This window comes from Aspergillus costaricaensis (genome assembly GCF_003184835.1).
Source record: "Aspergillus costaricaensis CBS 115574 unplaced genomic scaffold BO79scaffold_5, whole genome shotgun sequence".
NCBI classification, from domain to species: Eukaryota; Fungi; Ascomycota; class Eurotiomycetes; order Eurotiales; family Aspergillaceae; genus Aspergillus; species Aspergillus costaricensis.
The window spans coordinates 658360-681169 of record NW_020291805.1 but is presented as its reverse complement, the minus strand read 5'-3'; the positions used below and the strand labels follow the sequence as shown (position 1 = coordinate 681169).

General features: G+C 51.7%; 9 protein-coding genes across 9 annotated transcripts; 6 read left to right on the top strand and 3 right to left on the bottom strand.

Moving 5' to 3' along the window:
- Positions 1-19: 19 nt before the first annotated feature.
- BO79DRAFT_189097 (uncharacterized protein) lies at positions 20-1842 on the top strand (the record flags this gene model as incomplete). Its single annotated transcript, XM_025680633.1, has 1 exon — positions 20-1842. The coding sequence occupies exon 1, from the start codon at positions 139-141 to the stop codon at positions 1840-1842; it is 1704 nt and encodes a 567-aa protein (XP_025543156.1). The 5' UTR covers positions 20-138.
- A 110-nt stretch (positions 1843-1952) lies between these two features.
- Positions 1953-3359, bottom strand: BO79DRAFT_207433 (60S ribosomal protein uL14). Its single transcript, XM_025682170.1, has 5 exons — positions 3251-3359; positions 2855-2905; positions 2365-2611; positions 2213-2290; positions 1953-2151 (listed from the first exon to the last, which is right to left on the bottom strand). Exons 1-5 carry the CDS (start codon positions 3262-3264, stop codon positions 2119-2121), a joined length of 423 nt encoding a protein of 140 aa, XP_025543155.1. The 5' UTR covers positions 3265-3359; the 3' UTR covers positions 1953-2118.
- A 259-nt stretch (positions 3360-3618) lies between these two features.
- rpdA (histone deacetylase RPD3) lies at positions 3619-6242 on the bottom strand. The gene is made up of 4 exons (XM_025688340.1): positions 5818-6242; positions 5433-5733; positions 4844-5385; positions 3619-4795 (listed from the first exon to the last, which is right to left on the bottom strand). Exons 1-4 carry the CDS (start codon positions 6010-6012, stop codon positions 3773-3775), a joined length of 2061 nt encoding a protein of 686 aa, XP_025543154.1. The 5' UTR covers positions 6013-6242; the 3' UTR covers positions 3619-3772.
- Positions 6243-6379: 137 nt separating this feature from the next.
- Positions 6380-7900, top strand: BO79DRAFT_189090 (proteasome regulatory particle lid subunit RPN11). The gene is made up of 4 exons (XM_025680632.1): positions 6380-6672; positions 6753-7006; positions 7065-7600; positions 7656-7900. Exons 1-4 carry the CDS (start codon positions 6610-6612, stop codon positions 7796-7798), a joined length of 996 nt encoding a protein of 331 aa, XP_025543153.1. The 5' UTR covers positions 6380-6609; the 3' UTR covers positions 7799-7900.
- Positions 7901-8022: 122 nt separating this feature from the next.
- On the bottom strand, positions 8023-9498 carry BO79DRAFT_167334 (uncharacterized protein). The gene has a single exon (XM_025679374.1). The coding sequence runs from the start codon at positions 9086-9088 to the stop codon at positions 8138-8140; it is 951 nt and encodes a 316-aa protein (XP_025543152.1). The 5' UTR covers positions 9089-9498; the 3' UTR covers positions 8023-8137.
- Positions 9499-9697: 199 nt separating this feature from the next.
- Positions 9698-11789, top strand: BO79DRAFT_243295 (protein translocase subunit TIM50). Its single transcript, XM_025685271.1, has 3 exons — positions 9698-10069; positions 10129-10848; positions 10904-11789. Exons 1-3 carry the CDS (start codon positions 9824-9826, stop codon positions 11492-11494), a joined length of 1557 nt encoding a protein of 518 aa, XP_025543151.1. The 5' UTR covers positions 9698-9823; the 3' UTR covers positions 11495-11789.
- A 1164-nt stretch (positions 11790-12953) lies between these two features.
- BO79DRAFT_285269 (F-box domain protein) lies at positions 12954-16676 on the top strand. Its single transcript, XM_025688339.1, has 2 exons — positions 12954-13546; positions 13658-16676. Exons 1-2 carry the CDS (start codon positions 13362-13364, stop codon positions 16437-16439), a joined length of 2967 nt encoding a protein of 988 aa, XP_025543150.1. The 5' UTR covers positions 12954-13361; the 3' UTR covers positions 16440-16676.
- Positions 16677-17174: 498 nt separating this feature from the next.
- BO79DRAFT_243293 (uncharacterized protein) lies at positions 17175-18646 on the top strand (the record flags this gene model as incomplete). Its single annotated transcript, XM_025685270.1, has 3 exons — positions 17175-17673; positions 17736-17955; positions 18024-18646. The coding sequence occupies 3 exons, from the start codon at positions 17175-17177 to the stop codon at positions 18565-18567; spliced, it is 1263 nt and encodes a 420-aa protein (XP_025543149.1). The 3' UTR covers positions 18568-18646.
- A 936-nt stretch (positions 18647-19582) lies between these two features.
- Positions 19583-22727, top strand: BO79DRAFT_189074 (putative C6 transcription factor (Leu3)). The gene is made up of 6 exons (XM_025680631.1): positions 19583-20097; positions 20183-20622; positions 20674-21111; positions 21163-21431; positions 21485-22018; positions 22075-22727. The coding sequence occupies exons 1-6, from the start codon at positions 19900-19902 to the stop codon at positions 22386-22388; spliced, it is 2193 nt and encodes a 730-aa protein (XP_025543148.1). The 5' UTR covers positions 19583-19899; the 3' UTR covers positions 22389-22727.
- The last annotated feature ends 83 nt before the right edge of the window (positions 22728-22810 follow it).

The following is a 22810-nucleotide window of genomic DNA, read 5'->3' as shown; positions in this document are numbered from 1 at the left end:
ACAATCCACACGATGATGGCTTGATTGAGCGCGTTCGACCCCGTTTATTCTCCTTGGTTTATTTCTGTTCTATTCTATTCTTTCTTTCTTTTATTCCTATTCCAGTCACTCCTTTTCTCCATCGATGCGGTTCTCCCTATGTCCCTCCTCCGCCTTCTCCTCCGCCACGCGCTGGCCATCCTCCTCCCGCTGGCCCTGACCAGCACTGTCTATCTCTATCTTTACCCCGTCTTCCATGGCTGCGCATTCCCTCTGCCAGAGGAATCTACCTCCTCTCATCTCTCGATTCCACACCTCTCTCCATCCTTCCTCTCCACCCTCCGCCACCACCTCTCTCCCTCGTCTCATTCATCTGCGACCTCTCCCATCTTCCGCCTCCTCGTTCTCGCCGACCCCCAACTAGAAGGCGACACCTCCCTCCCCAAACCCCACGATCAACTCCCCGCTAAACTCTCCAACTACTACGCCGACCTGTCCTCCACACTCCGCACAAGACCCCCTTCCGCCACCCTATACACCCTCCGCTCCGTCCTCCGCTCCCTCGTCTCCACCGATCTCCCCCGCGCATTTCGCGCCGCGCGCAAACGCCTTGACCTTCTCGGAAATGACTACTACCTGGCGCATATTTACCGCACGATGCACTGGTGGAGTGCGCCGTCGCATGTCACCGTGCTGGGAGATCTAGTGGGGAGCCAATGGGTGAGTGACGGGGAGTTTGACGAACGTGGTCGGAGATACTGGGAACGGGTGTTCCGCGGTGGTGTGCGGGTGGATGATGAGATTACCGGGGAGATGGGGACGGAGCTGCTGGGCACTGATAATGGAGAGTGGGCGAAGAGGGTTGTGAACGTCGTGGGGAACCACGATGTCGGATATGCGGGGGATGCGAGTCCATCGCGAATTGAAAGGTTCGAGAGGGTGTTTGGAAGGGGAGATTGGGATATCAAATTCACCTTACCTTCTTCTGAAGAAGGCAAAGAGGAAGAGGAAACAGTTCCAACAATTCACCTCATCAACCTCAACAGTCTCGTCCTAGACACCCCCGCCCTGAGCTCTGAAGTCCAATCAGCTACATACGAATACCTTAACAGCCTACTAGAAGAGCGAAGCCCATCCGTCTCTTCATCTCCGCGCGGGAAAACCTTCACTCTCCTCCTAACCCACCTCCCCCTCCACAAGAAAGAAGGAATCTGCACTGACGCCCCCTTCTTCGCCTTCCACGATGACGACGACTCCAAGGGCGACGCCGCCGGCAACCCGCGCTTCTACGCCGGCGGCCTCAAAGAACAGAACCACCTAAGCCAGTACGCCAGCGCTAATGCTGTCCTCGAGGGCATTTTCGGGATGAGTGGGGACGACACCGTCCCCGGAAATGGCTGGGGGAGGAAGGGCCTTATTCTTACGGGCCACGATCATACGGGCTGTGATGTGGTGCATTTCGTGAATCGCACTGTTGCTGAGGTAGATGGAGATGACAAGAACGAGGATGACGGTGACGCACCTGGCTGGGAATGGGATGCCCTGCGCTATCAACACGGCATCACAAGGGAAGGGGACCTGGGCGTCCCCGCCATCCGGGAAGTGACTATGCGCTCCATGATGGGAGAATACGGAGGCTACGCCGGACTCCTGTCGGTGTGGTTCACCGGTACGGAATGGAAGTACGAGATCCAGATGTGCGCCGCAGGCGTGCAGCATCTTTGGTGGGCGGTGCATGTCGTCGATGTGATTACTTTGGGATTGGTGGTACTGTATATCGGATCGAGTATCATTGGAGCTGGTGCTGGTGTCTCTGCTGGGAAGGATACCACCAGAGCGGATAAGAAGATCAAAAAGCAATAACTTACATACATACATATTAGTTATAGTAACACTGAATCTATATAGATCATCCGATCGATCAATTCATATCATAAAGACATAAAATCTACAATTACATCATGAAACAAGTAGGAGAGAAAAAGGTGGACAGGTTTAAATTTTTTATGAATCCTTTTCATTTTTAGAATGTTCTTAGGTCATACTAAAAAAAAAAAACCGGTACCACCCCCTTTGTTCTAGAAGCCCTTGGTATCGCTTTTTTTTCTTTCTTGCTCCAAATTCCAGGTTTAACACATTTTACATGACAACACCGGAGTTGGAGGCAATACGCTAGACACAGAATTAGTATATGTAGACATTCCGAATGGAATGGAAATTGAAGGCAACTTACAGGCCAAAGCTCAGCAGCCTCCTTACCAACGGGACCGGTGATAGCGGAACCCTTCATCTCACCCTTGGCGTTGACGATCTAGATTCAACCATTAGTATCCATATGCCACAATCCTTCACCACATGACGGAAATAAGGGACAAGGGTACGTACAACACCAGCGTTGTCCTCGAAGTAGAGGTAGATACCGTCGGGGCGTCTCCAGGGCTTGCTCTGACGGACAACAACAGCGGGCATGACCTTCTTACGGAGCTCAGGCTTTCCCTTCTTGACGGTGGCCATGACCATGTCACCGACACCGGCAGCGGGGAGACGGTTCAGGCGAGCACCGATACCCTTGACGGAGATGATGTACAGGTTGCGAGCACCGGAGTTGTCGCAGCAGTTGAGAACGGCGCCGCTGTAAGGCAGAAATTAGCTGTGTTCATTCTTCTTTCATTTGTGTTCGAGTCCGTTGTGTAGGTTGTATATCATGGTTTGGGGTGGGATATCGAGTGGGGGTATTGTGTGTGTATTGCTCGAGTTTCGAATCAAAATATTGTTGTCGAGATTGATTGATTGATTTTATATCGAATCGCATATTTCTCTCGAAGATGGGTGCGTGTATTGATTGGAACGGAAAAGAAATTTGGAGTTGACATACCAAGGCAGACCGAGGGTCATCTTGAGCTTGTTGCCGGAGGCACCACCGCGTCTGTTGAAAATATTTTGTTAGCTTTAACATGTCCCCTTGTATCCCATGTATATCAGATCCCTCCTCCATCTCCATAGATGTATTCCAGCTCTTTCCCGGACTTCCAATCAATCCTTCTTTCCGCCTCTTTTCAAAGTCGTATGTGTCGCATATCGAACATGATCCGACCGTGTAATTTCGAGTCGAAATCTCCAGCCAGCAATTCATCCCCATCCCATCGCTCCTCATCTCATCTCATTCCCGCAGCTTTTCAATATCTCCGGTCCGGATTCCTTTCTCCCTCTCTCTCTCTCTCTCTGTCTCTCTTTCCCACACATTTCCCAACAACGAAAAAGAATAACTCACCCTCTCGCAGACATCTTGGCTGTGTATCTAGGGTTGTCGGATTAAAACTGGGCGACAAGGGAAGGGGGACGGACGGACGGTCGAAACGGGGGGTGTCGTCGGATTCAGAGACTTGGTCGCGGGTTTCGATTTGCTTCTCGCTTAGTGTGCGTCGTGGGTAAAATCTTGGCAGTGCTCTCCCATTGGCTGGTTTATGCGGATAGAGGGTTGCCCTAGAGCTAGTCTCGATACAGTTAGGGTGGGTTAGTCAGGGATGAGTCAGGATGTCTAGACTAACTACTGTAGTTAGCTATCTTTGATAACCAGCTATCGTACTTCTTATCTGGGGTGACAGTTGTAGTAGTTTTCTCAATATGGAATACATTGGTAAATACACGTTATTGAATCTGCTCTAAAAATACTAGGCATTCATGCTCTCAAATATGTAATAATAATATGGTAAGAAATCAATTCGTTCCCAAACACCATCCGCCCGTGCCTTTGCGCCAGTCGTTCGTTTGTTCCCATCTTGCTCGCTCAGCTTCACTCCTCGGTCTTGCTTGCTTCCTCGGTCTTCTCTGCTTCTGTAGCTCCTTCGGCTTCCGCACTGGGCTCCTTCGATTTAGCCTCACCCGACTCGTCCTTGGCTGCCTCTGGTGTCTTGTCCTTGGTCTCGCTCGGCTCACTGGCCTCCGCAGGCTTGGTCTCCGCTTCTGCCGTATCGGCTGCCTCAGTTGTCTCTTTCGCAGGTGACTCTTCTTTTGCGACAGGCGTCTCTTCCGTAGCGGGCTTGTCAGCCGCAGGGGTCTCCTCGCTGGGCTTCTTCTCTTCTTCTTCAGCCGCGCCTTCAGGCGCAGCGTCGGATTTCTCGGTTTCCGGTGCGGCCTCGCCCGCATCTACCATCGCGGTGTCTTCGTCCTGAGGCTTGGGAGACGGTTGCCGGGAGATCGGCGCCGATGCTGCCGTCGTTTCTGGTCCATCCACTGCCATCTCTGTCTGCTCTGTCGCGGAGGCTTCATCTGCTCGGGACGGCGCATCGGCCGCAGAGGGGGTGGCTTGCGCCTCAGTCTCCGGCTCCGGAGCCTCGGTCATCTTCGCATCACCAGTCGTATCCATGTCATCGTCAGGAATGGAGGATGCGTCCTGTGGCGTAGCCATGCCGCTCTCCAGCCCCGAATCGTTCACATCGAGATTCCGATAGTTGACCTGGTTTCTCCGCTTAAGCGCGTTGGGTTGCCGCCGGACGCCGTTGGCCCCAGCCAGCTCCTCGTCGTCACTGTCGCTAAGCTCTCCGGGCTTCTCAATGTACTGATCGAAGCGCCGCTTGGTGAAGCGCTTGTCCTTGTTCTCGTCCTCATCTAAATCGTCTAAGATGGCATCTGCCTCGTCGTCCATGCCCTCCACGAGAGGCTCTCGTGGCACCTCGGTCATCTGCACGGAGGGCGCAAAGGCAGTCCGCTTGAGGTTCTCCACGACCTGTGTGCGGATCTTGTCCAGGTACTCCTTCGTGTTGGCATTGTCCATGTTGGACGGACGTACATCCAGCTCGTAGTCAGGTGCGAAGTACTAAGTCTGTTAGCTGTGCATAGTCATCACCTAGAAACTATAACCTACCTCGTAGTAATCGTTGTAAGGAAGCTCTGCCCCAAGGGTGTCACCAACGAGAATACCGGTTTCGAAGGCCCAAGTACGTGCCACATTTCGCATCGTATAACCGCCACCGCCGAGAATCATGGTGGGCAGGTTGAAGCTCTTCACAAAGTTCACACAGTTCGCGTGGCCCCGCATACTGAGGTTGAAGCATCCGAGACGGTCGCCCGAAAGACTGTCGCCACCACACTGCAAGACCACCGCTTCGGGTCGGTACCATTCCATAACGCTCTTAATAACGGGCTCAAAGATGCTCTTATAGGAGATGTCATCAATGCCATCGCGGAGAGGGAAGTTGACGGCATAGTGCTTGCCCTGACCCACTCCGATATCGCGCAGCTCACCCGTACCTGGGAAGTACTCGCCGTACTTGTGGAAGGACACCGTCATCACACGGTCGGTCGTGTAGAATGCCTCCTCAACACCATCTCCGTGGTGGACATCGATATCAACGTAGAGCACGCGCTGCTTGAATCGCAGCAGCTCCAGGATACCCAGAACGATGTCTGTGTTGCGTCAGGGAAGGCCCAGCATAAGGTATCGCAAAACTTACCATTTACATAACAGAATCCACTTGCTTCACTTTTCTTCGCGTGGTGAAGACCGCCGGCCCAGTTAACGGCAATGTCGCACTTGTTGCGGTTGAGCCGGGCGGCACCCTCCATACTACCACCCGCGCTGATACCGCAAAACTCGAAGAGCCCATCGAAAACGGGACAATCGTCTCCGACATTGTACTTGCTCTGCTCCTTCGCGAAGGAGTCCATGTTGTCCGGTGTAACCTTCGAAAGGAAGTCGATGTACTCATCCGTGTGGAACTGGGTCATTTCGTATTTCGAGGCCGGCTTCGCCCGCTGTAGACTGCGTCAGCGCTACTTTCAAAAGACGTTGCAGAGATCCTGTAACAGATCCATTAATAACCATCCATGATCACTTACGTATATCTCCATCTTCTTATAAAGGCCATAGTTCATGACCAAACTGTGAGCCATCCTTATGCGATGAGGCTTCATCGGGTGTCCCGAGACATAGGCATAGTTTCCCACATCGGAATCGTAGAAATAGGCGACTTTCTTATTGCGATCCGCCGACCCATTGGTAATGGGATCCAGAGGCGCGAGTGAGTTACTCATGTCGAATGTCACTGTGCGAAGCACACGGCGATTCCTCACTCAGACCAATGCGTAGGAATGTCGCTTGAGCGCGGTGAATTCTCGGGGGGTGTATGAGAGCGTCAGATGGAGAGAAAACAGGCAGATGACACTCAGGTAGACAAGAAATATAATGAATAGGACAGATAAAGTGCCCTATACGTGAGTCAGTCGAATAACTCTCACAGAGTGGCACTGATGGAGTACATTCGCAATGGCCGGGGGCGGACAATAAGTGATGGGGACCGAAAGGAAGCGAAGGGAGACGCAAAGGCGGAACCCCGAGCTGCTCCACCGCCTTCGTCAGGCTTCTTGGGAAGCTCGACCGTCACTACTTACACACGACCCAGTTGCGCCTCCATCACCACCTGCTTCCCATCTTCAGCTTTTGTCTAACCTCGCTTACTGTTCCATCGGAACCGGCTCGAGCATCCCCTTTGCCTATATAACATCTGAGCTTTTCCAATCACCGAATTTGCTCTGATACCCCCACTCAACCTTCCGATTGGAGCTTCCGCGTAGGAAGTCATCCTGGTCTCATCTACATAACTAACACTCAACCAACCCCCCGTCTCCACTATGGATCGTTTGCATCGCATGCTCCAAGCAGCCCAGGGCATGGGCGTTGGAGGGAATAATGGAGTGAGTAACACTTAGGCGAGCAGCGGACATGGCACTCGTATCTTCAGAGGGTTTGGGGCTATGGGCTAATGCAGGTACAGGATATCCCCAACCTCATCGATAACTCCGAAACCGTCCACATCTCATCGCTCGCTCTGCTGAAGATGCTAAGACACGGTCGGGCTGGTGTGCCCATGGAAGTCATGGGTCTGATGCTGGGAGAGTTCGTGGACGAGTACACAGTCAGGGTAGTCGACGTTTTCGCCATGCCTCAAAGTGGTACTGGTGTCAGTGTCGAAGCCGTGGACCCTGTTTTCCAAACGAAGATGATGGACATGCTGAGGCAGACTGGACGGTAAGCTCGAAAAGTATCCCGCGAACTACCCGGCTCATCCTGACGCATCATGCTATAGACCAGAGACCGTTGTTGGCTGGTACCACTCGCATCCTGGTTTCGGCTGCTGGCTTTCGTCCGTCGATATCAACACTCAGCAATCCTTTGAACAGCTCACTCCCCGCGCCGTTGCCGTGGTCGTCGACCCCATCCAGTCCGTCAAGGGCAAGGTCGTCATTGATGCCTTCCGTCTCATCCAACCACAGACTGTCGTCATGGGCCAGGAGCCCCGCCAAACAACATCCAACTTGGGTCATCTGAACAAGCCGTCCATCCAGGCCCTCATCCACGGTCTTAACCGCCACTACTACAGCATTGCCATCGACTACCGCAAAACCGGTCTCGAGGAGAACATGCTGATGAACTTGCACAAGCACGTCTGGACGGAGGCGCTGCAGATGAAGGACTTCCACGAGGAGGGCGAGCACAACGTTGAGCGCATGAAGCAGCTCGTCAGCCTCGCCGAGGGCTACGAGAAGCGGGTCAAGGAGGAGACCACGCTCACCAAGGACCAGCTTAAGACCAGATACGTCGGCAAGGTCGACCCCAAGAAGCGTACGTTTATCGCTTGCACGATTTGTTATTTTGTTACTGATCAGATTCTCTGCAGACATCGAAGATGTGAGCCAGCAGTTGATTGAGGACAACATCGTAGCCGTCTCGCGGCAGATGATTGACAAGGAGGCCTCGGTGGCACGGCAATCAAACGGCAAGGAGAATGGCACCGGCATGGAGGTTGATGAGGAACTATAGAGCAACCATACCATAACATATATTTCCTAATGCCATTTCAGACTCCCTGAACTCAGGTTTCATGTACAGGACGGTCATCTGGTCTTGGCAGACACATCAATGAATGACGTTATATGTATCAACCCGGTATATAATCACCAGTAGTAACAACACCAAGTGATTTGAACCAAATAACAACAAAAAGTGTGCACTTTATTGTCTAAAAAATCTATGTATAGGTATATGTGCATCTAACTATATAAGCAATCCCAGTGAAAGCAACCGATCTAAACTCCCGCAAGGCCGCAATATCATATCATGCCAAATGAAGACCCAAACCCATCACATCATGATCACATCTCAATAATCGAGGTACGGATTGAACAACGGAAGTGGCGGCGGCGGCAGGCCATGCAACCTGGCGAATTCCTGCGCCTCCTCTAACTCCTTCTTCCGACGAGCCTTTTCTTGCATTTTCTTCTCATGCGCAATAACCCCATACGCATCTTCACTAAACTCCTCCCCATCATAATCCGTCCACCCCCGTTCGGGGCCCCACGCAATCTTTATCCCGGCCGACCTGACCTCATGCATCAGTCTCTTCATCAGAGCACCGCTCTTCCGTACAGATGGCCAGCCATCAAACTCCACGTATTCCAGATTCGGCAACCTCTCCAGGACACCCTTGAGCAAATCGCCCGCAAAATCCGTATAATAGTCCTTTGAGATGCGGAACCCCTCGAACACCGGATGCGATGGATCGACTTCGACGAAGACTTTGAACGTGCGCATCCGCTCCATCTCCTCCAGTCCCAGACTGCGTGTGATGGTCCATTCGCTCGGTGGCGCTGTCCAGCTCGATCCGAGAATCAACTCGACTGTGGCGATGGAGGGACGGTACCGCGGGGGTATGGCCCGGATGGTTGGCATACGCGAGTAGTCCTGGAGGTGGAATAGACGGAATACTTGGGTGGAGTAGAAATAGTCTGAGGCTTCATCGTGCATGCGCCATGAGGTCAGGAATAGCGCGACTCGGTGGGATGTGGGGGAGATGGGAGGGTTTTTCTTCGACGAGGCGCCCACGCTGCCTGTTAGGCGCGGGTTACGTCCGCGTTTCGGGGTGAAGAGCACGAAGTGATAGACGCGTAGACGGATTTCGGAGGGAAGGTCGAAGAAGCGGAAGGGTTCGATGGGGGGTTTCTTCGTACGTTGCTTCTTGATGGGCTTGCCTTTGACGGTTTTGCCAGTGGTGGATTTGTTGTCCAAACGGACTTTTTCCAGTGCTTGGGAGAGGGAGTTCATGTTGGTCATTTTTGTGTGTAGAGAGTGGTGGGTTGAAGAGGCAAGAGAGGAAGAAAAAAACTGCGCTCAAACGGATCTAGATGGAAGAGAAGAAATATACGCCACGATACGAATGAGGATCTTTTAGAGAGTGAACTCCTCGGATGATTTGAAAATTTTCTGTTCTTTTCTTTTCTGAATCATCCCATTGTTGCATTGAGCTGGAAGTCGAGAATTAACGACATATACGACACGATATAGCATCCATCACTAATACTTATGAAGGAAGGACAAGAAGGATATATCCCACCAACGGGGCTGCAGCTGCATGGGGTCCCTTCGCTGCGGCTCTTGGATGTGGGAATATTGGTCTCCCCAGCCTAATTCAACCCGGCACGCATGGAGGAGAAAGGCCTGATGAGTCAAATTTATGAGCTGGGTTTCAACTTTCAAATTGTGAGAAAAAAGAAGAAAGGGAAGGAAAGGAAGGCATCTCCGCGCCGGTATTTAAACTAATTTCCAGTACTGCACTGTTGGTCTGCGTGACCCCGCCCGACGGTCAGTGCGTGAACTTTTCTGTTTCCGCCGAAGACCGCCGGCATTGCTGGGCCCCGATCATCCACTTGCTTCTTGTTTCTTGATTGTTCTTCACTTCACCCCAACCGTGCTCTTTTTACCTCCCTTGGTGTCGGTGGTGAAATCATTCCGGCGCCTGTATTTCTCATCTTCTCCCGCTCATATATAGATGCCCTTTTCACTTTCATAATGCTTAGTCGTGCCGTACTGCCTCTGACGAGGCCGAACGTCCTCACCTCGACCGTTCGAGCTTCAACTATCTCCGTCGCCCACTCGCGTTGGTATGCGAAGTCCACCAAGCCCAAGACTCCCTACAAGCTTCCCGAATCCGTCAAGTCCGCCAAGTCGGAACAGTCACCCAAGGCTCCCTCTCAGAACGACTACTCCGCGGAGCAGGCCGAATTTGATACCAAGGCTGAACCGGCCACCGAAGCCGTGAGTTTGATGACGACGCTGATAATCTCAACACACCTTCTGACACTTTCTATTCCCAGTCTCAGACCGGCTTTACAGCTCCCCAGAATGATGCTCCTCAAAAACCCCTGCCCGATCTCACCCAGGGCATTCCCTCCACCCTTGCCGCAGAATTGGAAGCCGCCTCGAAGAACCGCGGACCAAGCAAGCTGAACCTTACAGAGGACCCGTCGCGTGCGGAAGATTACGATGATGGTGGCCGTGACATTCCCAACTACGAATCCTCCCTCGATCGCAAGCGCGCTCGCATGGCCAACCTGATGTATGTCCTGTTCCTGCTGGCAGGTGCTGGTGGTGTGGCCTATTTGGGCCGCAACTGGGAGACCGAGGAGGAAGAGAAGGCCCACCCCGATGTGCCATCGGGTTGGGGCTTCGGACTCATGTACAACCGTGCCAAGGCCCGCTTGGGCGATATCACCAGCTACTACAAGGACCCTGCTTTCCCCAAGCTGCTGCCCGATGAGGATCCCAACATGCGTCAGCCTTACACCCTTGTGCTGAGTCTGGAGGACCTCCTGGTGCACAGCGAGTGGAGCCGTGAGCATGGATGGCGTGTGGCCAAGCGTCCTGGTGTCGACTACTTCCTCCGCTATCTCAACCAGTACTACGAACTCGTCCTCTTCACCAGCGTGCCCAGCATGATGGCCGACCAGGTGCTCCGGAAGCTTGACCCCTACCGCATTATCCGCTGGCCCTTGTTCCGTGAAGCCACCAAGTACAAGGATGGAGAGTACATCAAGGTATGTCACTGTTGGCTGTACCTAGCTCCCAGTCAAGACTAACCCAGACACCTAGGACCTGTCCTACCTCAACCGTGATCTGTCCAAGGTGATCTTGATCGACACCAAGGAGGAGCACGCCCGCTTGCAGCCCGAAAACGCCGTCATCCTTGAAAAGTGGCTTGGTGACTCCAAGGACAAGACCCTCGTCGGCATGATCCCCTTCCTTGAATACCTCGCCGGTATGGGCGTCGAAGACGTTCGTCCCGTCATCAAGTCCTTCGAGGGCACCCAGATCCCTGTGGAATTCGCCAAGCGTGAGAAGGCCATGCGCGAGCGCTTCGAGAAGGAGCTCGCCGAGGAGCAGAAGAAGCGCCCCCGAAGCGGTCTGGGCAGCTTCGCCTCTGCCCTGGGCCTGAAGTCCACCCGCACCCTGGACGGCGAGCAGAGCCCCTCGGAGGGCTTGGCCCAAGGTAAGATGCTGTGGGACCAGATCCGTGAGCGTGGCCAGAAGAACTACGAGATGATTGAGAAGGAGATCCGTGAGAACGGCGAGAAGTGGCTGGCCGAGATGGCCGCGGAGGAGGAGAAGGCCCGCCAGGAGCAGATGGCCATGATGAAGGGCTCTTTCACCGGCATGTTCGGTGCTGGGCCCAAGCAGCAGTAGATGCTTTCTTGAGCGATGACGCGGCGGGGCGCATGAAGCGCTCGCCTGCAATGACCTTCTCTTCTCTCTTCCGCTGTTTACTTCCCAAAAAAGAATTTCATTGGGCTATTTAATGTATATCCGAGATGCCATCTGCTCGATGGTCTCGGGAATGTGGGGTTCACATTAGAGGGGTTTTTCTTGTTCTTCTTTTCATTTCGTTGGCTCTTGCGCGATTCATCACGGGTTTTCATCTCCGTTGTAAAATAGCATTTGGTTGTGTATTTGGTTTTGCGGTGTATAAATTGATAAATACTAATGAAGTCAAAAGAACCTTCATTATCCTTGACTTGTGTCTTTTCTTTAAAGTTGTACAGCTATCGTAATTTTCTTTTGGGGGATTAATCATCAATATAATTATCAAAGATTGTTTGCGACTAATACATGTGACATTTGTAGCTATTTCATGGCTAGTGAAACTAAATATAATATCTTTGTTGATTGTTGCCATATGGTTACATTGAGTCCTGGAATCTTATAAGAGCAGTGGTAGTGAGCACGTTTTCCATTACCAGCACCCTCTCGGATTTACCAAGTATGTCATCAGGTCTACTAACAGTGAGCATGCGCTTGGCAATAACTTACATTCTAATCGTTGACCTTGCTGGATAGTTGTGGTCTAGAATCGAAGCTTTGGCTGCAATATGATGATGTACCAGATATATATGTTAGCATATAGTGCTGCTACCCAATAGTAGTATAGAACTACTAGTATAAGTAATTATCTAATTACTAATGGTAATCCAACAATTACTAGTAGCGTTGCGAGTCTAACTCATTGCATATGGTCTATGGGCTAGTTAAATAACTGTCAAGTTTGGTATGGTACTTTGTACTCGCACTAGTCAAGTTATCTACTTGTCCGACTTGGCTAGATCACAAGACCGAGGGACAGCATCGGAAATTTTTGGGGCTGGGAGGGGAGAGGGGAAAAGACCGGAAGCGCCGATAAGTGCACAGTCATTGAATTGAAGAAATCACCCCACACCGTCAGTGAAGGCTGAAAGGTCGAAGCAAGTATGCCTGGCTGGTGGCTCGGTGATCTCCTTGGGTTTCTGGAAGCGCGCGCGATCGAAAAAAGCCTTGGTATTACTCCGTAGAATCTGCCAAAACAACTTGTGGGGAGCATTTCAGTCACAGCTGAGTCAGTCAGGGCGACCAACCACGTGCCCCAGATTGATGTAATGGCCATCCGCGCAAGCACTAGTCCGCTTTGGGGAGATGTCCCTCCTGCCAGGGCTTAGCGCGGTAAGATTGCATACATTGTTTCATACTTACAACTAGTACTACTATGTAGTAGTAGTAGTAGTGAACAATGCCTCTTAATACATCTCATACATACATACACTAGTTGGTTCTTGTGTTTCATTGTCAGGAACCCATTCCATTTCATCCACTCTCCTCCTCTTTTCTCCATCCTCCTCATCCCACCTATTAACTATTCCCCATCCGATCTCATCTCTTCTTGGATTTCCTTCCCCAAGTTCTTATAGACCTCTTGATGCTTCCCCGCTTCTGACCTATCGAGTTCCCCTTCCTCGGTCATTAGGAACCGCCCCGTTTCAGAACCCCATACGCATTGGAGCAGAAGATCCCCGGTGCATTATTGGCGTGCGGGTGAGGGACACAGCCACCGGCCTTGCTCGTTGGCGCTTCCCGCTTGCCCACCAGCGTGCTTCCTTCCGCGGTCTTTATTTCGCCCCCTATGTCCTCGAAAAATCATGCTGGCCTTGGATAATTGAACACCCCCCAGTGTCGTCTGCATTTGTTCTATCAAATGTAGACCCGCGTGGGTGAGATTCAAAACTAACTACTACTACCTTCGACCATGGAGGAGGATGTCCGGTTGCCCACCTCAGAGCGGCTTGGCGGCCCCCATCTTGATCCCGATCAATGTCCCTCGACCACCTGCTCCCTTAAGCTGCATCAGGAGCCCCCGAAAAGCACGCGACCGCGTCTGGAGAAGCAGACTTCGTCGCCGTTTGCTCGTTTGCCTCGTACCGTCATCGAGCAGTAAGTGCACCTCCCGTCCCAGAGCCGGTGCATCGCGCGAGCGACAATCATGTGATTGATGATATCTGCTGCCTGTGCTCGGAAGGATCTCTGATTTAACTGGCGCCTTAGTATTCTATATGTTGCGGATGCCAACACATTTGCGTCGTTAACTCTGCTGAACCGGAAATGGCGACGCATATCGGACTCAACCCTTTTGTATGCGCATCATCTCTCCCAGTGCCCGTCCTTTGCCTTGACGCAGAAGGCTACTGAGCAGCCCGCTCACTCAAGCGATCTCACACTGCTCAAGCGGCAGTTCGGCGCGCAGGTCAGGCGGAATACATTCAATGCGTTTCTCCGGCCCCGCAGGACTCTCATCAAGCTTACCTCGACTTCTATGAGCTCTTCGACGGCCTTTCCACAAGGTGAAGCATTCCGCTTTTCTTTCTCTCCTAATGCACAGCTTATCTTGTGCATCAGCTCTTCCAGAATTGTGGTACTTGATGTAACTTCGGATCGGGCGGTCGTGAAACATGAGCTCAAGACTTGGCGACGGCCTTTGAATGCTGCCATTGTAGATGATGGCTCCATTCTCGCTGTCGTTTCCTCCACTCACCGGGTCAATATCTACCGCCTTACCGATGATGAAGCGAAGCACATTCAAGACTTGACATTGAACGATGTTCCTCGGACCTTAGCGCTCTCTCCGACAGGAGGAGTTCTTGCCATTGCGTACGATGATCGAATTGAAGTCTACGCCATCGGTGAAGGGGCACTGGCTACCGAACGAAGAGCTGTGCGCTGCTCCGGGGTTGACTCGGTGTCGTTCTCCTCTGATGGTGTCATGCTCCTAGGGACTTCCGCTGAGCGCGGCAACGGCGGTTTGGTCACTATAACCGTGCCATTTTACACAGAATCAGAAACCGAGTATTCACCGAGGGATGCACAGATCCGTATGTGGACCACACAAATCCTGTTTCCAGACATAAACACTGGGTTTAGCCACGCCTGTTTGCTGCCCTGGCACGCAGAAGGTGAAGGCAACTGGCTACTGGGATTCGATGAACAAATAAACACGTTTCGAGCATTTGGGGTGCACAACACGAACTCGGGTACAACATATTTCGTGACTCCGATGTCTGAGGATGGGTCTCGAGAGACAACTCCCATCATGCTACCGACCGTTGACGATCTTGGGGAGTTGGCGGCTATAGGATTTGAGAGTTCTGGCTTATGGGTATATGGAATACCTGATCGTCTGGATATTGCTCCTGTAGCTCCCAACGCAAGAACATATGCTGAAATGGATGTTGAACAGGGCCCTTCGATCGAGGAGGCGGCTACTGCCCGGGATAGTCTGTCCCGACTCCAGCAGTCCATTACAAAGCCCAAGGTTCTGATCAATGGCCACAAGATGACCGACATGGCGGGAATGACAGCAGCTCGTTGGGTACGCCATCCAAACTGTGTGGCTGGTCGTCGTAGATTGGTAGCCGTTGCTCCTGGTGGCATTAGCCCTCCAACTATTGGCGAAGAAGACGTACCGGTAGATGGTGGACGTGTGCTGCTGTTAGACCTGGAACGATCTGTCACGGACGGTGACTCTACTGAAGTCAACATCGAAGTCGGTGATGCGGAGCCGAAGCTTCTAAGTGAACCGAACTCTACCCTAGATACTGAGGTCGAGCTGGAGAGGAGAAGGACGCGGTTACATCGTGGGAATGCTGCTTCACCTCGGGCACGCGCATTTGCCCGAGAGTCCTATCCTTCAGCCAATTCGGTCGTCCACGCACCTCGGCAATATGCCCGCAGAAACAGCTCCTTCTTCTCGGGCTCCTCGAATAGTGAAATCCAACACATTCCGGAATCACCATACGATAACACGCAGCCTCGATCTCGGGACACGTTGCGTCGTGCAGCCACGGCTGCGGCTAATGGTCGCGGACGCAACAACCCACGCTATCAAGACGAAGCGCGCCCTGTTCAAGGCCAAAGGCCAGCCACCCAGGTTTTCCAGGTTCCTCATGAGAGCGACGCAGACAATTGGGTTCCACCGCCACCTCCCTATTCTAGGGACCCCGACGCACCGCTACCAGATTATCTCCGAAGGACCCTCCTTCCTTCGAATACGGAACCGGCCCGTAGAGTCGGTGATGTTCCAGAAGGCATCCAGAGACCTCAGACAAGCCGTCTGGAACGGATGGTTGACGAATCTCCGTCCCGGAGCTCGCTGCAAAGATTGCATACCATTACTGGCTCACGGCTCGCCGCTCGCATGAGAAGGGGCGTGAGAGACTCCGAGTCCCCTGAACCGAACAGACGACATACCATGTTCTTTCGCAGAAGGAGCTCTGCCACAGGACCCCAACCTAACCTCCACGGGCTCGATGGAGCGCACATGCCTGTGCCAGAGCAAGACCCTGCGGTCAACTTCCAGGGCCAACTGCACCCTGTCCTCAGTGGGTCTACACAGCCGAATCAATCGTCAGCCGTTCAACGAGCAAATTACCAGGACGTTTTGCTTGAGGAGTCTTTGCTTGGCACTACAGACTGGCAGGAGGCTATGCCACCGACACAGAATGGGACTTTCAATCTGGACCATTACCCCTACTCCATCTCCTCGCCTAATCTTCAGGTCTCGACCTTTCAACATGATGCCCCCGAAGGTGTGCATGGGAGCCGACAACGTTCCACCTACTACCGAGGAGCAGATCGGCGCTCTCAATCTCAGAATGTCCGACTCCCGCCTGGGGGAATTCCACCGCTGAACCGCCGGGCATCGACAGACCCCACGCTATCTACCAGCTCACAAGCGGCTGCACATGATCTGTGGCGGAGGCGCATTGAAGAGTGGAACGAGCAGACCATCTACGAGAGAAGTAAACGCAGAAGCAAATGTATAGTGATGTAGGAAAGTTGCCTTAGGATATGGGGGTTAGACTGTTTAGGCTCTCGGCTCTGGAAATCTCTTGTTGTTTCTTAGCTCATATACCCGAGTGGACATATATAGGCTTTGTAGAGCTGTGCATAATAATCTTCTAAACCACATCTTCATGACCTTGCGCAGCTTTTACTTTCTGTCTAGATCGCGGGCAAGAAGCATTTATATCTTTCTTTGTATTTTCTTTTATCCAAATTTATTTTCTTTAAGGCAAGGGTTATGACTGCCTTTTATCTCGGTGACTCTTAGACCTAGGTCTAACCAGTTATTCCAGAGCAGTGATACCACATCAATGCAACCAGGGAAGACACCCAATTCTATGAATCTTGAGTCCTCTACTAATAGTGAAAAGGCTTTTCATAAACCACTACCAAAAGACAGCAGAATTGGAACCACGACCCATCATGGTTTCTATAAATACCACAAAGCCAGATTAGTCCAAAAAGAGGTTGTTGCCTTTCTGCGTCTCTCCTTCCACGCAAGGTCAAAGAAGAGTTTCCGTCCCGTGGTTGACTGACCCCCTTTGTGCTCATCTTCTTTCCCTAACCGTGCAACGATTCCAGGAACTATGCTGGTTTTGCTCTTCTCAATGTCTTTGTTCTCGACATCCTAAATATGCCGGCATATGGCTTCTACCTGCATACATTATTTCTGCGCTATCATCCTCCCTATCATTGAATTTGGTAGACTTACTCAGTAGGCACCATGCCCGACCCACACCCACGCTACAAACTTCGAGGAAGGAATCCCGTCGAAAAAGATGTCTTTGGAGGCCTGGATAAGTTCTTGAGAAAACAACGCAAGACTCCCCGGGTTAAAAAACCAGAAACAGGTGGAGAAGCAGGGAAGCCAAGGAAAGGTAAACGAAAAGGTAATCAAGAAGCCTCGCCAGGGCCATCAACGACGAATTGGTTTAAAGCCAAGATCCACCTCAAATTCATCAGAGACGCCCAAGAAGAATCAGCTCAACAGCCCGAGGAAGCCTCAGCAGAAGGTGCCGCCAACAATCCTGATAATCATCGCTCCACTGAGAGCGAGAAGGATCTCATACCTGGGGAGTCTCTCTCTGACACACATTTCTATTACCAGCGGACCGGATCTCGCAGGCCCGGTCGCTCGTTTGTTGCCAATGTTGAGGTAGATGAAGATGTGCCGGTGGATAAGATATTTGATTCCAGATATCTGCCATCAGATGATGATACTGGTAAGTAAACTCTGCTGCGCTGGCAAGACAGAGCACTGATTGAGGTTGCGCGGTGATTATAGAATATCAGAGGCTGGTGGATCTATGGCAAGACCCTGCAGTCGAAGATGCGCGCGAGATCTCGGACTGGTCTGAGTTAGAAAAACTAGTAGATCCGAAGAAAGCCAGGTTCGCTCCCTTTTTCAGGGACGTTCATGACGACAGCTATGGTAATAAAACAACAAATATCCTATTTGACTATATGGCCTCGCTTTTTGAGCACGTGCCAAGCCAAGGAGAAATGTGTGTCACCTTTTGACTTCCCGAATACTGTAGAGCCATGAAGAAGCTGATTATGTTCCCCTACCCAGTGAATTTCGCCAGCATTGCTATTTTCCATTGGCACGCGAAGACTTGGGAACGCACCAGGGACTTTATTTCCGACACTACATTGGAAAAGGAACTCTCAATATCTCTGGTGGTCAAGCAATTGGCGTTCCTCTCGCTATTTGCACGGTGAGATTTGTCCTCCTCGTGAGCCGGTACCTGGAGCTAAACAACCTGCAGTGCAAATTAAACCTCGGACGAGGTGGCGTCTCCCAGTCTGAGATCCCGGGACTTCTATTCCAAGCCAACATGGCATTCGAGTTTGAAAGTGATCACGAGGAATATCCTGCATATGTCATCAGCGTGCGAGGTTGGAGATTTCGATTCGTGAAAGGTATCATGACCCAGCAGGAAGTTGCCCGTTTCCAAGACAAGAAAAAGCGATCAGGGAGGATCAAGGTGCAGCGGACCGGGGAGTACGATATCTATGACCGCGAGGAGCGCAAGGAGTTTATCAGAGTTATGCTAGGCTTGTTGCGATCATTCAAAGATCGACGCGAAGCAGACTTTTCTACTGAACTGCCCTGATTCGGTGGTGACGTACAACCAGTGATGGTGTATATGTGCGTGTGTGTACAGAATGCCGTTATCATTATCTTGTGGAGCTATAGCGACTGAAGTTAAGACACTTGGACAGATCTTGTTGATCATTGGTCTGATAGTTATAGTGTTATAAGGCCTGCACTGGGTACTTATCTGGTTTCATTTCTGTTCAACGGGGCCTCGGAAAGCAGACAGATTGCTTCACTTCTCACCAAATCGATATGATCAATCACCACGCTACATGAGCAGCAAACCAGCTCTACCGTTGAACTAAGCAGTAAGCACTAACACAACCGAGGAATAGCCTGAAGCTCATACAAGCATCGGGTGTGAAAAGAATGAACAATGACGACAGCGTAGAAAGCACACGCAAGCATGTCCGTTGTTCCCAAACCACCAACTCCTCCATAAGAAGTGGTGAAACAATGGACATGATGTTGGGATAATTAAGTGGAACATGAGTGGTCGAATTCATACCAGTTATCCGGCCTAGTAGTTCCTGGTCCGTCGGACGTCCGAGCTTCCGGCTGGCGTCGGATAGGCTGCTATGGTGATAGGGCCAAGGAGTGGGGCCAATTAGATTATTCTAGTGTATGAGCTTTCTGGAGATACTAGATAGTCATACCATCTTTCCTTTAACTTCTCCTTTTCGAATGAAAGTGAGCAAGTATTTTCACTGTTCCTGCTATACAATATCAACATCAAGGACAGGCGTATAGTTAGGGTTGAAAACAGGGACTCGGGATTACCTAACCAAAAAGGGTTCAGGTGGGGCGGATCCTCCGATGGCCCGTGGTGACTAAGGCGCCACCGTTGCGCCTCTGCTATCATCACGTGCTTTTTTTTTTCGGGCGAGACCACGTGAGAGCGAGATCGGACAGCTTCTCCTCGCTCGCAGTCCGTTTCCCCCGCGCTGGATTGATTCCATCCCAATCTCAGTAAGAAAGGGTCTGGATCCCTCCATTCGTCTCCTCCTCGAAAGGATCTGCACGCACAAACAGCGCGCCTTGACATAACCTCACCCATTTCGGTGTTTATTTGTTTCACACTTCTCCGACTTTCTCTCCGAAGTTCTTTTTCCCTCACGTGGGCAAAAGGCTCGTGCCCAGCCAATTTCCCCGGCAGACCCCCGAATATTCTTTTCTTTTGATTTGGTGTTATAATACCACATCCTATTTCGGCCCTCTTACTACCTTCCCTACTATCAGCCTGGAGTCTTCCGAACGATCGCCCAGCGGAATCGGAGGCAGGGGCCTGCAGGGTGCCATCCTGGAGCCACTCGCAGGAGAGAATGCTTCTGCTGCCCCCAGTCCCGTAATGGGAGGTGCCAGCCATCCATCTGTCTCCCCTGCTGTTGGGTCTGATGCTGCGGGTCCAGCCAGGAAGCGCACCACCACCATGGCGGGGTTGGACAGCTCCCCGGGCAGTATTGATGATATCGACGGGCAGGACAACCAGGAGGAGAAGAAGAGACAGCCCGTGAAGCGGGCCTGTAATGAATGCCGTCAACAAAAGGTAAGCTCACGCCACTTAGGGTTTCTTTCCCTCCGAGACATGTGGCTTATCTGGATTGTCGTTAACCTTCTTTCATTTCATACAGCTCCGATGTGATGTAATCCAAGACCCTTGGACGGATTGCTCTCGATGTCGTCGTCTAAAGCTCGACTGTAAAATCGAAACCAACTTCAAACGGGTTGGGAAACGCAGTCGCAACGCCGAGATGGAACGCGAGATTATCGAGCTGAGAAAGCAGATCGCTACTGTGCAGGCTGGGGCTATACCTCCGTCACAGTCGGCGTCTTTGCCACCGGTTCAGACCCCCAAGCAAGAAACGGCCAGTCAGGTTGGCTCGGGAGTCTACCATACGCCGTCGGCCATGTCTACGGATCAGTATATGGGTTCTCATGAAGCCGTTGCGTCGCTTCTGGATTTGCGCTCTGGCTTTGATGGCACGAACTTTATGAGGAACGGCAACCATCACTTCAAGCGCATTGAAGATGTCGCGGTCGTTCCGGAGAGGGTGACTGAGCTGTTTCATCTGTAAGGCTTGAGCAGACTGTACTGTTCACAGGTCAATGCTAATGCTGTTAGGTTTTTCACCTTCTACCATCCGTTTCTACCGTTCCTTGATCGAGACCAGTCGCCTGATGATTACTACAGCGCATCGCCACTGCTGTTCTGGACCATCATCAGTGTAGGCGCGCGGCGCTTCCAAGCCGACACCCACCTTCTCAATTCCCTCTCAGGCCCGGTTTCGCGACTGGTGTGGAGTACGCTGGCGGACATCCCACAAAGCTACCACGTCGTGAAGGCTCTCTGCTTGCTCTGTACCTGGCCTTTCCCTACCAGCAGCACGTCCACCGATCCGACCTTTATGCTCTGCGGTATGATGATCCAAGTGGCAATGCAGCTGGGGCTGCACCGTCCATCTCACACGCAGGACTTTAGCAAATTCCGCGTGGAGCTCATTGAAGAGGAACTTAGAGACAAGGTGCGAACGTGGGCAGTCTGCAACATTGTCGCCCAACGGTATGTGGTTTCATCATTATCAATTTCGATCCTTTACTGACCGCGATGTAGGGTTGCTACTGGTTATGGCCAGCCTCCGTCTAGTGTGTACGACTGGACACTGTCTTCAAATGATTCGATGGACCCCAACTTCAGGTTGCCCGACGACATCAGGTCAAGGCTGGAGATTGAAAAGTTTTGCGACAAGGTTACCAAATCTTTATACACCAATCGGCGGGACCCCGTCGGACTTTGCAGCGATCAGGAGCGATCAACATTGATATCGTTCCTGTCGCGGGATTTCGATGAACTGGAGAATCAGCTGAAGGCGCACAATGACAGTACGTTCTTTCTTAGGTATCATGGAATTATAAAGACGGTCTAACCTTTTCAGGTATCACCAATCTCTATCTGCGCGCATCGAATCTGCACCTCCATCTCTCTGCGTTCTTCGACGACACAACCGCAAAGGATTATAGAGAGCGTCTTCTCTCGCTTTATGTTGCCACCACGACGTTCCTCGAAGCAGCGATGAACCTTGAAACAGAAGTCGGCCCGGTGCTGTCGTACACCCCGTACTACGTGTATCAGATGATGGTTGCAGGCGGATGTACTCTGCTGAAGCTATGCAAGAGTTTCTTCGCCGCGCACATCGACATGGATTATGCAAAGAACCTCTTCAACCGGACGATCTGGGCCATTAGACGCGTGTCCGTTTCCAGCAACGACCTGCCGGAGCGACTGGCGGAAGTAGTAGCGCAGATGTGGCGGCTGAACAACGTGCCCACACCGAAATTGACGGCAGACGGCGGAGAGGTCGACGATTCGCTGATGCTCAAGGTGCGCTGCCGAATGAGTATGTCCTTGCTTTTCGACTCAGTCTGGCGGTGGCGGGAAGACGCGCGGACCAAGGGGCGTAATCTCGAAGGTATGCACGGATGCAAACACATCGACGTATGTATCGGAGACTGACAACAACTGCAGCCTATCTCAAAAACCCAACCAATCCAGACTCCAACGCTGAATCCTCCAACTCGTCATCAATTCAACCGACGCGCACCTCGACCGCGACACCCGGAGTCGCCGGCGCCGCAGACCCCAGTCTCGCGCCAGCCCCCATGATCCCCCAGGCTAACATGGGCGTATCCGCACCGAGCGCTGTGGGTGCCCTTCCCAGCGGATTCATGGAACCTAATTACGAAGTATTCGATCCGCTGAACTGGCTTCTGGACGGACTGGTCGATTTGCCGTATTCATACTCGACGATATCGGGGATCGAGTCTCAGGGTATTGCATGAGCAGAATAATTCTGTTTGTTCGACGACTGACATGGCATATAATTCTTCTACACTACTTTACATATATTTGACGACTTCTTGATCTTTCTTGTTGATTGATTGATTGATGTACCATATTATTATACCAGCGAGATGATTGGATTGATGTCCGACACACGCACACCCCCCCACACACCTCCGACAACCCTTACATTATGGAGTCAGACTGGAGCGAGGAGTTGGCGATTTGCTTTGCTTTGCTAGCTTTATTCGATGCTAGGGTTGGATTTTTGTTTTGTCTTGTTTTGTTTTCTTCAGATGATACCATGTATCGATAGTTGGATGCGATGCATATAGTTGCAATAGATGTATCTACGTGACTTTCCAACTCAAAAAGATAAGATTCTGGAAAGTGAGATATAGTTTGGAGGTACCATATTATC